This window comes from Corvus moneduloides, chromosome 6, assembly GCF_009650955.1.
Source record: "Corvus moneduloides isolate bCorMon1 chromosome 6, bCorMon1.pri, whole genome shotgun sequence".
NCBI classification, from domain to species: Eukaryota; Metazoa; Chordata; class Aves; order Passeriformes; family Corvidae; genus Corvus; species Corvus moneduloides.
The window spans coordinates 38,980,578-38,993,606 of record NC_045481.1 but is presented as its reverse complement, the minus strand read 5'-3'; the positions used below and the strand labels follow the sequence as shown (position 1 = coordinate 38,993,606).

The 13,029-nt window shown below is 49.6% G+C and overlaps 1 protein-coding gene across 3 annotated transcripts in view; it reads right to left on the bottom strand.

The window, feature by feature from the left end:
* The window catches only part of CREB3L1 (cAMP responsive element binding protein 3 like 1), a 45,196-nt gene extending 33,982 nt beyond the window's left edge, over positions 1 to 11,214 (bottom strand). For 2 of the 3 annotated variants that reach the window (XM_032113588.1, XM_032113587.1), the window contains exon 1: positions 11,032 to 11,214. In XM_032113588.1, coding sequence (XP_031969479.1) covers positions 11,032 to 11,139 — 108 coding nt within the window. In that variant the 5' untranslated portion in view covers positions 11,140 to 11,214. The remainder of the gene's footprint in view (positions 1 to 11,031) is intronic. The other variant, XM_032113586.1, reaches the window with a different exon arrangement.
* Between the last annotated feature and the right edge of the window lie 1,815 nt (positions 11,215 to 13,029).

Below are 13,029 nucleotides of genomic sequence, written 5' to 3'. Positions count from 1 at the left end.
TATGTGCTGGGAAGCCCGCCTGCTTCACAGGGCAGCTGAGAGGCCTGGTGTTCTCTGGTGCTGGCATTTGTAAAGAAGAGGGACTGAGATCATCAGTTGCTTTTTACTCACATCTACCAAAGGGAAGGATAGGTCTTGGGTCAAGTAAAACTCTCCTTCCTCCTGTTCTGCTGCAAGATCCAGCAGGGCAGGGAAGCCCACCAGCATCCGGGAACAGTGGTCCTGCCAGCCCTCTCTGTGCTGGTGTTGAAGGCTGAGCCAGCTCCGGAGCTCAGCTGCCGCGGTCCGAGCACCAGGCAGAGGTGTCACTCTCTCTCCAGCTGCAGCACGGTGCAAACCACAGCTGGCTCCCCATGTGGGGCTGCCTCTCCCAGGCTGGCAGGCTGGCTGCAGCTGGCCTCCACTCCCACCGGCAGGGTGGCATTGATGCTTCTGCCTGAGGAATGCAAACCGCCTGAGCTGCTCTTGAAGATCAGCCAGGAAAAGTCCACAAATAGCAACAGGAAATCAAAATGCCCGCTCCAGACGTGCACTAGATATGAGGCCATCCAGCACAAGGAGAAAAATTAAATGCTGGACAATGAAGATTACATCATGCAGTGGATGAACATGTGAGCCCGTCCAGATGGGGCCATGCCAACAGGTCCAGATGGCTCAGGAATGCTAACTGCATAGCTACCTCTCTCGTCTTTGGTTTTTCTTCCCTCTTTCTTTCCCTATTCTCCATCCCTTCTGGCGTCCTTCACTCTTCCCTTTCCCAGAGTAAGTAAATAAATCCTCTGACAACTCTGTGTAATTCAATTTCATCAAATATCAGAAAACCATCTGAGACTAGTGGATGGGCAACTGGTCTGGACATGGGTCTCTGGCACTTACTTGTAGATATCAAGGCTGCTGGGTGACCTCACCACACTGTGTAGCTGCTGGGCTTGACACAGTAATGTGTGCCTTCACCACACCTGGGACTTCAGCTCCAGGTCACAAAGGAGGAGGCTGCAAGGGCTGTTCCCCTGGAGCCTGAAGCATGCAAGAAAATTAAGAAATCAGCATTGCTCCTGCTCTGCTGCAGCTCACCCCAGCTGCCTACAGCTGCCACTGACTGCTCGCAATGGCTGCAGCTACAAGGGGAGGGAGAAAGAAGTTTTGCTGTCCTAGCTAGCGGCCTCTACCTGCCATCCTGGTATTAATTATCAGCAAAGAAAGGAGTGCAGCAGCATCTGTTCAGCCCTAGTATTGACCAGAGCAGCATCTGCTGCTACTCAGCTCTCTCCCAGCATGATAAAAAAGGGCTCAAAACTATGTAAGAAAAAAGAGAAAGGTATGTGCTTTGCCAGGTCTGAAAAAGGGCTGCAGGCCATTTGCTCATTAATTACTGCTAATCCAGCTGCTGGATTGCTGCCAACTATATTTGACAAAACCTGAAGAGCAGGAGGTAAGCATCAGAGGATGGAAAAGCAACCTCTGCATCACTCTTCCCAATGGATGATGGTGATCCTAACTTTACAACAGGCCAGACAGAGTTACTGCAAAGAAAAGGCACCTCCAAAGAAAGGGAAAGTGCAAAACCATGCACTGAGCAGCAGGAGCGACTGACATGGGTCTTGAATGTCCTGCTAGTGACTGACAAAGCCATGACATTCTGGTATTTTCAGCTTGTTACCTCCTTCTCATTTACAGACCAGCAGAGACATAGTTTGGGAGCCTGGGAACTCAGCCCAGCACTGACCATGCAGCAGTTTGGGGCAAAAATGTTAACAGGGTGCTCTCAGCAAGTTGCACCAAACTGAGGGAGAAGATGGGTTTTGTGCCCGAGCCAGGATTTGGTTGTACAGTGGAGGATGAGGTATGAGTACAGCCCATTCACTGGATTTATAAAGCACAAATTGTTTGGTTTTCAGTAAGGCCCACAGTGGTCAAGCCAGCAACAGCATGGGCCAAAAGTACTTTAGTTTAAATCCTGTTGCTGACCAACAGTCATTCATACTGACACAGAAAGATTACTCTGGATTAGCTTGAAGTATCTGAGGTCAGAGTGAGACACGTGCAGTCCACAGGGATAAGGAACAGGAGAGGGGTGAAGGGTAGCTGGGATTTCAGTGGAGAATAGATCAGCCAAACTGAAAATGTGGCAAATATCATGTATAGCTGCAAAGTCATTCAAAAAGAGTCCAATCAGGGAAGCAAAGTAATAGCTCCTATGAACCTTTCCTGGCAGATACTTACTAGCAAAACTTCACTCCAGTCTTAGTTTTTGTTAATCTGCTTCACCCATTGATGACACTGCTCCTTTTCAGTAAGAATAAGGATGTGCAGTTTTTTACAGTGAGCAAAAGCTGCATCACTGCAAGTGACACCCTGAGGATCACACACTAAGAAACTGGCAGAGCTGAGACTAAATACAGTTCTCCCATTCTCAACAACCTCACTGCACCACTGTCCATAAAGACAGGAACAACATAACAAAAACAAACCCAACATCATTCAATTGGCAATTCAGTATTTGTGGCTCAACAGCACCTCATCAACTCAGAGAGTCTGCCACATTTGCTTGGAAAGACGAGCCACATTTCCAGCAATCCCTGGGCAAAGAACTCTCAGATTGAGAGACTGAAAAGTCTTTGAAAGAAACCTTCCATCAACAGTCTTTACAAATGTCAGAGCTGGTTTCCTCCTCCCTGAGCTGCCTGGCTTGCAGTCCCTCCCCCCGGGACAGCAGTAAGCTTAGCCAAAAGCACCTGCCCAGCTCCTTCCTTCAACTGTCATGAATTTATCAGACTCATTTAACATCAAGCTGCTCTGGCATGCAACAATTAACTCTTGAGGCTCTGGAACTGGGTCCTCTTCTTCATCCTGGTCTCCCTCTACCTCTTTCTCTTCTGGAAGGGACAGCTCTCCTCCAAGTAGAAAGAGGGCTGCAAATATTGCAGAGCCAGGAGCAGGTTCTCATGGTGGATCCCCTGTGCCTCGAACAGCAGAGATGGGTTATTCTTGAGCTACAATGCTCCCCCTGGACATGCCATGCCATTGAGAGGAGGAGCCAGTGACCCCATGACACTCTGGTGGGGAGTCAGCATGGGGGATGTTGTTCGGGCATTGGTCTAAGAAAGCTCACCTGCAGGAGGGATGCTGACAATCCAACAGGAATGTCCACAACCAGTGTAGCATCCAGTTCCCTCCTGTGTAACACGGTGTCAGGCCCAAGTTGTAGTATTCCTCCAGCCTTAGCTGCCAGGTTCCTCCCAAGGGAGCCCTGACATTCCTGTTGCAGGGGAACTCCTGACACAGATTGCTCAGCTGAATGCAGTATGTTTTGCATCTATTCTAGAAAAAATGCTAACTGCATTTTGAGCAGGCTTTGCTAATCAGGTCAGCCAGACTGACCTAAATGAACATTTTTCCTAATCAAGACAAAGTCACAGTGTAAAGAAGCCAAAAGCAACTTCGCTGAGGTAGTCAGGGGTGAATTTCCTCTGGAACAGCCTGAACAGTGATCGTAATAAATGACCTCACATAAGGCATCACCTTTGAGCTCTAAAGATGGTAGTAATTACTCCAGTACTGGTTTAGATTACATACTAGTTTCAGGGAGAATAGCCTTGCATAGTGCTGTACGGGGAATTTCAGCAGTCTTAGAAAGTGAGAAGATAAAATAGGACAAGAAAGAAAGGAGTGAAAGGGTTTGTCAATATGTGCACTTCTAACCTTCATGAGATCTTGTTCTGGCTAATCAATGTCTCAAGATCAGTGTCAAGCATCTATCACTTGGACACAGACCAGACCAGAGCAGCACCACATGGTTTCAAAGGCAGATAGCCCTGGACAGGTTTAAGAAACTAAAAGTCAAAGGAGAGATACAAAGAAAGAGAAAAGAAGGTAGGTAAAGAAGTCATAAAGGGGTGGGTGAGAGGATAAGGCTGGAGTGTTCAGGTCAGCTCAGGAAACTACAGGAAAGGAAAACTTTGAATGATGTAACCCTACAGGAAAGCAGAAGTAAAATTTGTTTTCTTGAGCAGCTGGAAATAAGTTAGATAGATGTAAATACTGCATGGCAGCTGCAGGGAACAACTGGGTTGAAAGACACAGCCTGCCTTTCAGCATGCTACCTGCAGTCCCCTGCCACTCTGGCCATGCCCTTGGCTCTTCACAACCTTTCAGCTATTTCTGCTCTGAGGAACGTTACAAAACATGCAGACACCAACCCAAGGAAACACCTAGCAACTTACAACACAAGTTAAGCTCCAGATAGAGGAAAAAGTAAGAGAAGAGCTCCATGCAAGCACCTACTCTGTCCTAGTGCCAGGCTGAAAACTGGATCGATGATTTCAGTCAGAGGATACCAAACTACATTGAGGGTGCTCGCACAGAAGTCACCTGCTGCAGCGGGACAAAGATGGTGCCAGCATGGGGATCAGCTGAGAAACGTGGCTTTGGTTCCACCCTTGTTCTCACTTCTCATCTCCCATGCGGAGACTTGAAGTCCCAGCAGTTCAGATGTGTAAATACAGTCCCTGGCAGAAAGCTGGGATTGTTAGGATGTAGTAATCCCAGGACTAAGACTGGCTTGAAGTTGAGGACCTAACACACTTGGCTCCTCCTGAAGAAGAACAATGCTGGCCACAAGGTTGCCTGTGAAGCATAGGTGACTGCATTGTACCTTGCTGCACAGACCTGGAATTTCCCTGAGAAATCTCTGAGCCAAATTAGGCCAAGAGACAGGTTTTGGGCATTTCTTAGGTGAGCTGTAATGGTTTGCTTCATTGCTGCTGCCTTACCTGTTTTCCTGTAACTCTGCAGCAAGGACAGTCACCAACTGGCTTTTGTGAACCATCTGGTTTCTTACAGTCTGTCCACAACTGGACAAGGATGCATAAGCTTTAGTGGGTTGACTCATCCCTTCCTTGAAATGCACTGGTACAAGTGAGTCTTGAGAATCAAATTGCTGTATCAAGAACATTCCTGCCTGTGGTTATGCGCAGAGAATCTCCCACGTGACTGTCCCAGAGACAGCTCCAGAGAGTTAAGGATTTTCATTTGCTTCCTTTAACACTGAGAATTCTTTAAATAGTAAATAAGTAATTAATAAATGCTAATTAAATACTACCTTAAAACCTATGGAGAAATGCTTAGAGAAAAAGGGAGCAAGCACAGGAATAATGTTTCTCAGAGGAAACACAGCAGTAAGTCACAGAAGTGTCAGCCTGGCCATATTTTAAATAGTTCAGCTACAACTGTGGCTATGAAATCCCTAGTTCTAAATTCCCCTTTAAGGGGTTGCTTCAGAAAATGCTCTTCTTTCCTAATCCCTGCTCTACCAGAGACAGCTCCATTTCAGGCTTTAGCAGAACAGTACAGCACCAATGGGACCAGCACAGCACCAGTCATGGATGAGACCAGAGCAGCATGGGATGGACCAGTGCAGTATCAGATGAGCTTCTGGGTAGCAGAAGACATTTTGCATTGATGAACACAACACATTTCATTAAGTTCAGGAGCCACCACTTCTGAAGCCACCATACAGAACAAGCTTGGCCACTTGTACTGGTACCAGGAAGAGGTACAGTGGACCTTAGAGGTTTTTCTACAGTCTGATCTATACAAATGAGACCCCAGGTTTGTCCTTCTCTGAAAGTGGTGGTGGCATTGAATGGCTGCCTTATGCCAGAGGGGATGAGGATCACCTGGCAGACATGGCCTGAGCAGTACAAAACCCCAGCACTCCCAGCTGGTGCTGCTGACACCCTCCCTCGGTGGGAGTGGACTGTGTGCACAGATGTACTTCCATCTCCTGCCAAACCCTCCCTTTGTTTACTCTGCAAGCACTTCACTAAAGACCTTCCTGCTTCTCCCCACCAAGATGATGGCTCTGTCTCCAGTGATTAACCCTGTTTTAGACATATGCCTTCCTGCACTCCTGCTCTAAGTTGCAGCCTCTGTCCTAGTTCTGGCCCAAGAGCACAGTTAACGGGTTCTACCACTTTGGCTGAGATGATAACTTAGGACAATGGGTTCCCAGCACATGCAGGCAGTTGTCCAACAGATGAATGTGTTTATTTAGGAAGAGTATCCCAAATGTTTATAAATTTCCTGGCAGGTAAGACACACAAATGATCCACAGTCTCTGGACAAAGTATTGACCTAGAGTCTTCTAAATGAAGTTCAAGTCTCTTTCCCTCTTCGTTACCAAAAGGGAAACATTTTTCCTGGTGGCAATGATGCTCAGAGACCCAGACTCAGAGACCCATGGACCCATGTTCAGCTCTGGTTTCATCCTGCTGCTAGCACTTCTGCAAGTGTAAGTCCCACCATGAGACAGTAAGGAGCAGCAGGGACATGAAGTGGAGAAACCATGAGATGGATCCAAAGAGACTAATGAGATAGAAAGACATGGGAACTACTATCTTAGGATTCATTTCCATCAGGACAGGTCTGATGGCCCTATCAGGTCTCTGCTCCAGACCCTACAGGAATCTGGCTGGCAAGTTCCAACTAAAATTTAAAGAAAATAGCTTCTCCATATCCAGTACTTGGCAGACTAACCATAAATGTGTTACTGACCAAATTTTACCAGGCATGGGAATAGAGGGCCAAAATGCTTGCTGCATGTGTCCCAATGAGAGATTTACCATCAGTCCTGGAGACCCAGCCTCCCGTTACAGCAGAGCTCCCCTGTCTAGCAACTGCAAGGGATATGAAGTGGGTGACCAAATCTGCCTGAGCTCTCCATCCTCACTGTGCACTGAGATGGTGAGAGGGAGTTTACAGAGCATGAAACTCACTCAAACCAAAGGTCAGTCCAACACCTAAGCACCACTTAAGTGCTATTTATGTCCCTGTAGTAGGCATAAGAGGAATAAAAGTGTGTACAGGCTTCCTGTGAGTGTGACAGTCATCCATGGTAAATAGCCTCTCTTCATCTTCAGGGGAAGCTTCCCCTATGAGTTTCATCAGCACCACTCTCAGCCAGCTCTCTACATACAGTTCTGCCACTCTCTTTCTCCTGCAGGCCAGGACATATTGAAGGAAAGAGCACACAGTAAGCCCAACATCCAGTTTGCACTCAAGGAGCAAACCTCAGAGACAAGCAGTTCTTCTCCCCTTCTGCTGTCCCTTTGTAGGCTCCAGAAAATGCCAACTGTCATATTGCCTGGGCATACAGGATCACACAGTAAAAGAGTGTGTTACTGTGCATTCCCCAGAGGAGCTGGGTTAGCTCTCCTGAGGCAGCCTGAACAGCCATTCTGCAGCTTCTAACAGTGGAGACCTGAGCAAGCATGCGGGTTATTTTCTTGCCTTGATGTCTCTTGAAGGAGGTGAAGTATATGCTTTGAAAAGCACAGAGTCAAAATAAAGCTGTGTTTATGTAAATATCAAAAGTCATCTTTGAAGGTCTTTTTTGCACTATAAAACACAGAAACAGAGGGAAGAAACAAACCCACTGGGCTACTGGGTTAAAAAGAAACATATGACTCCTGTTTGGTTGGTTTATTCTGGCTTCATTCTGACACCAGTGTCACAAACCCAGTGAAGCACAGTGGTGAATCTGACTCAAAAGATAAGTCTTTTGAAGAGTTTCACAGCACTGATAAGAGCTGAACGAGAAAGTAAGAGCTCTCTGAGTGTAGTTGTAAGAGACCGTAAGCAAGTAGATGGCTGCTTGCAGAAATGATCAGAAATGGTGGACTGGGCAGGACTCAAATGGGTGAAATTGATAAACAGGCACTGCATGAAGGATTAGCTTCATGTATGGTAGGTCCTTCTGGGAAAAAAAGATGAGCAAAGTTGCCTAAGTTCAAGAGCAGTATGTGGCCTCTTGAGCAAAAGGAGACTGACAGTGCTGTTAGCAGCCATCCTATGTAAACCTGGTTAGCAGAAGCTAAGTGAAGAGAGGCATTTTGTGTCCTTTGGAGATTTTCCCTCCAATCAACAAGCAGATACCACTCCTGTAAGATTTTCAAAAAACCCCCCAAATCCTCACAGTGATACATTAGTTCCTTATACCCAGTCTAAACCTCTCCCGTTCCAATTTATGACCACTCACCCTCCTGCCATGCACTTATGAAAGACCCTGGCTCCATCTTCTCAGTAACTTCCTCAGCTGTGCAGGTAGGCTTCTCCTAGGTCCTCCTGGAGCTGCCTCTTCTCCAGCTGAGGAAGTCCAACTCCCTCAGCTACTCCTCACAGGAGAAATTATCCATCTCCCAGTTACCTTGGTGACAATCCCCTTGATGCACTCAGATTTATCATGTCTTTCTGGTATCAGGCAGCCCATAACTGGACACTGTATCTCAGACACAGTTTTATGATTCTCAAGAAAAAGGGGATAATCACTTCCCTGTGTCTATCCACCACCTCATTCCTGCTCCTAGCTGCCTTTGCTAGAAGGGCGCACCAGTGGCCCATGACCCCTGGTGGCTCAGTACATCCATCCATCCATCCATCCCAGGGCAGGAGTCAGGATTTGTTTTTGCCGAATTTCATGAGGTTTCTGTCAACCTATTCCTACAACCTGGGCAAATGTCTCTGAATGGCAGCCCCCACCCTTCAATTTTTTTTCTGTTGCAAGCACACAGACCTTTACAAAGATGCATCTACAGATGCGCTTTAATTAATTCTTTGTCACAGCTTCAGATGAACAATACAGAGAACCATTTTTTAAAGACCAAGATGACTCATTAGGACTGTCAAGGTTGAGGAAAAGAGAGTAGACACAGGCAATTCTTGCCCCAAAGGAGCACAGACCCTGCAGTAAGGTTCATCCATCTCTTCTTTCTGCTTCCTTTCTGAAAAGAGGAAATCATACTCAGGAAAAGTTCCATACTGACATTTTATGGCCAAAATTCCTGGCCTGTTTTAAGAAAAATGCCTGCTGAACAATATCTGGAAAAGTTTGCCAATCTTTGAAGCAAAGGCACTGGCAACTTTGTGAGCTATTGTGCACGGTGATGCTTTGCACAGTTCTATGTAAAAAGAACTTCTCCACGCATTTCAAGATCCCAGGAGACTTGCTGGATTTTATAAGAAAATCCAAGTGCATTTCTTCCATCCTCCCATTGTCATGCAGAGCGAGAACAAAGAGGGTTGATGTATTATGTTCTGGCTCTTGTACCAGCAACAGGTTTGGTAGGTGAGAAGTGACTACAGAATCTCTTATATGTATCATCTGCAGGAAAAGAAGGTTTCAGCTTGACTCTCTCACTCCAGCAGAAGTTTGTGGTGCTGGCAGTTGGGGAAAAAATCCACAGGGAAAAAAAAAAAAGCCTTTAAAAAAGAGCCTTTCTGCTCTCAGCTAAGCACAACGATGCCTGAGTCACTGCAACGTAGTTAATGAGAAGACAAGGGCAAGCTGCCTCCAGAAGCAGCTCTCCAAGCAGAAAAGCCATTTAAACGAGGCAGGACAGAGCCAGCCTGCCCATGGCCACCACACACTTTAAACACACTGTCCTGGCAGGTGGCACCAGATGGCACTCTTACACAAAAGCTTCTTTTTCACAGGGTCTGCTTGCAGGCAGAAGTTGTGTTTAACTATTAAAAGGTATCACCTATATTGGTTAGGGGTTCCCTGACTTCTGACTGCAGCCCATGTTGCATCTGGGTAAAGGGGCTGGTGCCAATACATACTATTTTCATTTTGATAAAGGAATAAATGATCTTGGCATAAAGCACTTCCTACCAGCATAGCTTCATCCACACTGGATGTGTACAGAATTAGGGAAAGCACAAAACTCCTAGCAACAGGTCTCTCAGATATGGGCAGGCAAGGCGAGCGCTCAGTCTTGGGGTGATGTGCCATTGGAAGGTCTGCCTGAACACTGCAGGACTCTGTTGCCTCTGGTAGAGCCCAGTGGAATCAGTCCTTGAGGCACAGTGGTATCTCAGAAATTAGGAGCTGGCAAGATCTCTGAGAGATGGGGCTGCCTGCATAATCTCTTTTCCAGACTATGTGTGCCTCTGCTTGGTGCCGTGCACTTAATATTTATGCAAATTTTGCATCTCTACTGTCTTCCTCACAAAGGAGGCAGCATAAAAGGCTTTAGATATCTTTTGCGTAGCAAAGCGTAAGTGGATTCACCCTCTCCCTGTTCCATGCTCCCACTGCAAGGGTAGTCCTCAGAGACGCTCACAATGCTACACCGGGAACGCGGGAGGTGCCAGTACTGTGAAAGGGGAGTAACAAGCCATTGTTCAGATCTCTGTCCGGGGCAGGCACACTGTCCCACGGCTGCAGCCGCTCAGAGGCCGGCAGAGCCTCGCGTTCGGGCAGTGCCCCGCTGCCCAGCGCCGGATACCCTCGCTCCAAACCACCTCTGGGGTAGGGCCCTTCCCACTTCAGCTTCAGGGCTGGGTCCTGCCTGGCAGAGGGGCTGCAGGATCCGCAGCACAAACTCCCATAGAAAGCTCGGGCTCGTAGAGCAAAGAGTCTGTGCTTGCTCTCAGGGAGAGCTGCTGGACTGAGGACTCGCCTGACTCCCGGGAGAGGCTGGGCAGTTTCCCTAGAGGTGAACAATGCCCCTTTGGTTTCTTGAGACTGGCAACACATTTTCCTCCCAAGTCACTCTTCCCCCTCACCCTTCTCTCCAAAGTAAATCAGCCCAGCCTAAGCGCCAAGCGGCAGATGCTTCATCTCCCAAATACCACTCAGAGGAAAAGTTACAGGCAAAGGAGAGTGGAGGCAGTGAGCCCAAGGCTCTCCCGACGGCAACCGGCCGTGCCTCCGGTGCTTCCCGAGCTCACACACGGCAGGTCTACAGTCCCCGCCTGGCACCGCACACGTCTCCCCAGCCATCAGGCTCATAAAACCGTAGTGCAGAACAGCCCTGAGATTCCCCGGCGGGGTCTCCTCGGGGCAACAGCGGAGGGCCGGTTCAGGGGGGCGCTGGCCGTGTGCGACGGCGGGCACCCGGCCACCAGCATCTCCGGGGCACCCCGGGGCAGGCGGGGCGGGGCGGGGACCGAGGAGAGCCCGCCGCCGTGTCCCGTCCCCGCTGCAGGCGCCGGCCCGCCGGAGCTGGGGTGCTGCCGGCGGTCCCTTACCACATTGCTGAGGAAGTCCGCCTCGCTGAAGTCGCCGAAGTCGAGGAAGCCGGTGCCGGCGGCGGGGAAGAGCCGCTCGGCGGGGAAGGGCTCCAGGATACTGTCCATGGTGCCCGCGGCGCCGGGGCTCGGCCGCCCCCCGCGCTCGGCCGGCCGGGCTCACTGCGGCCGCACGCTCCCGCCCGCCCCCCGGCGGCGGCGGTCCATGGGCGGCGGGGCGGCAGCGACCGCCGGGCGGGCACGGGAGCGGAGCGCCGCGCCGGTGCCGCTCGGGGCGGCTGTCAGTGCCCCGCTGCCGAGGGGCCGGCGGGCGGCCGCGGCACGCCCCCGCCGCTCTCCGGGAGCCGCCGGGGCGGGACTTCCCGCGCAGACACCCCTTCGAGGCAGCGCCCCCGCCTCCCGGGCAGCCCTCGCAGGGCGGGGGGGGGGGGGGGCCGAGGTCGGCGGCTGCTCGGGGCTGCCCGGGGCTCCCTCGCTCTTCCCGGCGCTGCGGAGGGACCCGAGGGCGCTGCTGGTCCCCGGCAGAGCCGTGTCAGTTTGACGAACTGAACAAATCCTCCTTCCAGCAGCCGGCCGCCCGGCTTTGGTGGCTCCTCTGCATCCCTCGGGGAGCAGCGCCGGGAAAGATGGGCATTCCGCGGGGTGGGAGCCTGAAGGGCAGCCGGTAGGGAGGCCTCCTTGCCCCCACTCCCCGCAGCGGGCTTTCAGGTAGGCCTGTCTGCAGCAGCACATGTGGCTACTCTGTAATTAAAGAGTTGGGCACCATTTAAGGGCTTCAGGAAGATTATATGGTTTAAGATAAATAGGATTACGGATCTCCCTGTCTTCTCTGATCATTACTCCAACCAATACTCAGGAAAACCACTTATAATAATCCCGTTGAAGAAGTCTTGGTGTTTTATTAATCTGTCCCTGCTTTCATGGCTCCCCAGAGAACAGACTGGAGCCCCAGCTCCAAGAAGGGGCTTTCTTGGTCACAAGCATCTGGAGAAAAAGCCCCAAAGACAGCAGTGCATCTCTCCTGGAGGAAACCTGGCTGGAAGTTGCCAGCTGTGAGGGTCCTGGCAAAAAAGTGCTGATTTGGAGCTGTCTGGAGCCTGCGCTTGAACTGGACACGGGGTTTTCATCCATCCAGGTTCTTGCTCCACTTTCTCCATGGGTGTCAGAACTAACAGCACAACCCAAGGTGCTCTTTGGCTACTGGTTGCACAAGCAGCCACATCCTGCACACAAAAGCCTTTATACTTACACACACAATGAGCTCTTTCAGTTACATTTACTTTTACCTTATGTTTCAGTCAAGTGTAAAGAGCCTTTGGGTAAAAGGTCAGAGACATAAATTCAGCCAGGATGGAGTTGTGCTGAGAAAATAATGCTGTTCCTACTTCCTGAATGGTAAAGAAACCTCTCTGTTAATGTGGATGCCAGTGGGTTTAAAGGGGAAAACACAAAAACCTTTGCCACTGTAAGATAGGAAGAAGAAATATGTCCAAACCGTTCAGCAAGAAGTAAACCTGTCTCCAAGCAAGGGGTAAGACATCTTTCCTTTAACATCCCAGTCAGCAGGGTTCTCAGCTGCAAGGAGTAGATGGACTGAGTCCTGCAATGGAGTGACAGCTCAGGGTCACAGAGCATGGACAGAGCTACAGCAGGGGTAGCTTCACCTCCTGCCACTAACCAAACCTGGATATCGCTGCCCTAACTATGAAGACTCGCTGGTGAAACCAAGAGTTTCTGGTTCAGTGCCTCGCCCAAGCTAACACAAGGAAGCCTCTTCTCAGGACACACACTGTATTTATTCCTCAGGCTGAGGAAGCTCAGATGGTGTCAGTGACGGTTTGCACAGCATGGGTGGCAGTGTCATCAGAAAAGGTCAAGCAAAGTAAACCTCACTTGTTTGTCTGTGCTCTGAAGGGAAAATGCTTTGGCACAGTTGGACAGGAGCTGTGAAATCCATTCTGAAGATTAAAATATCTCAGAAAATAAATGAAATTGCCT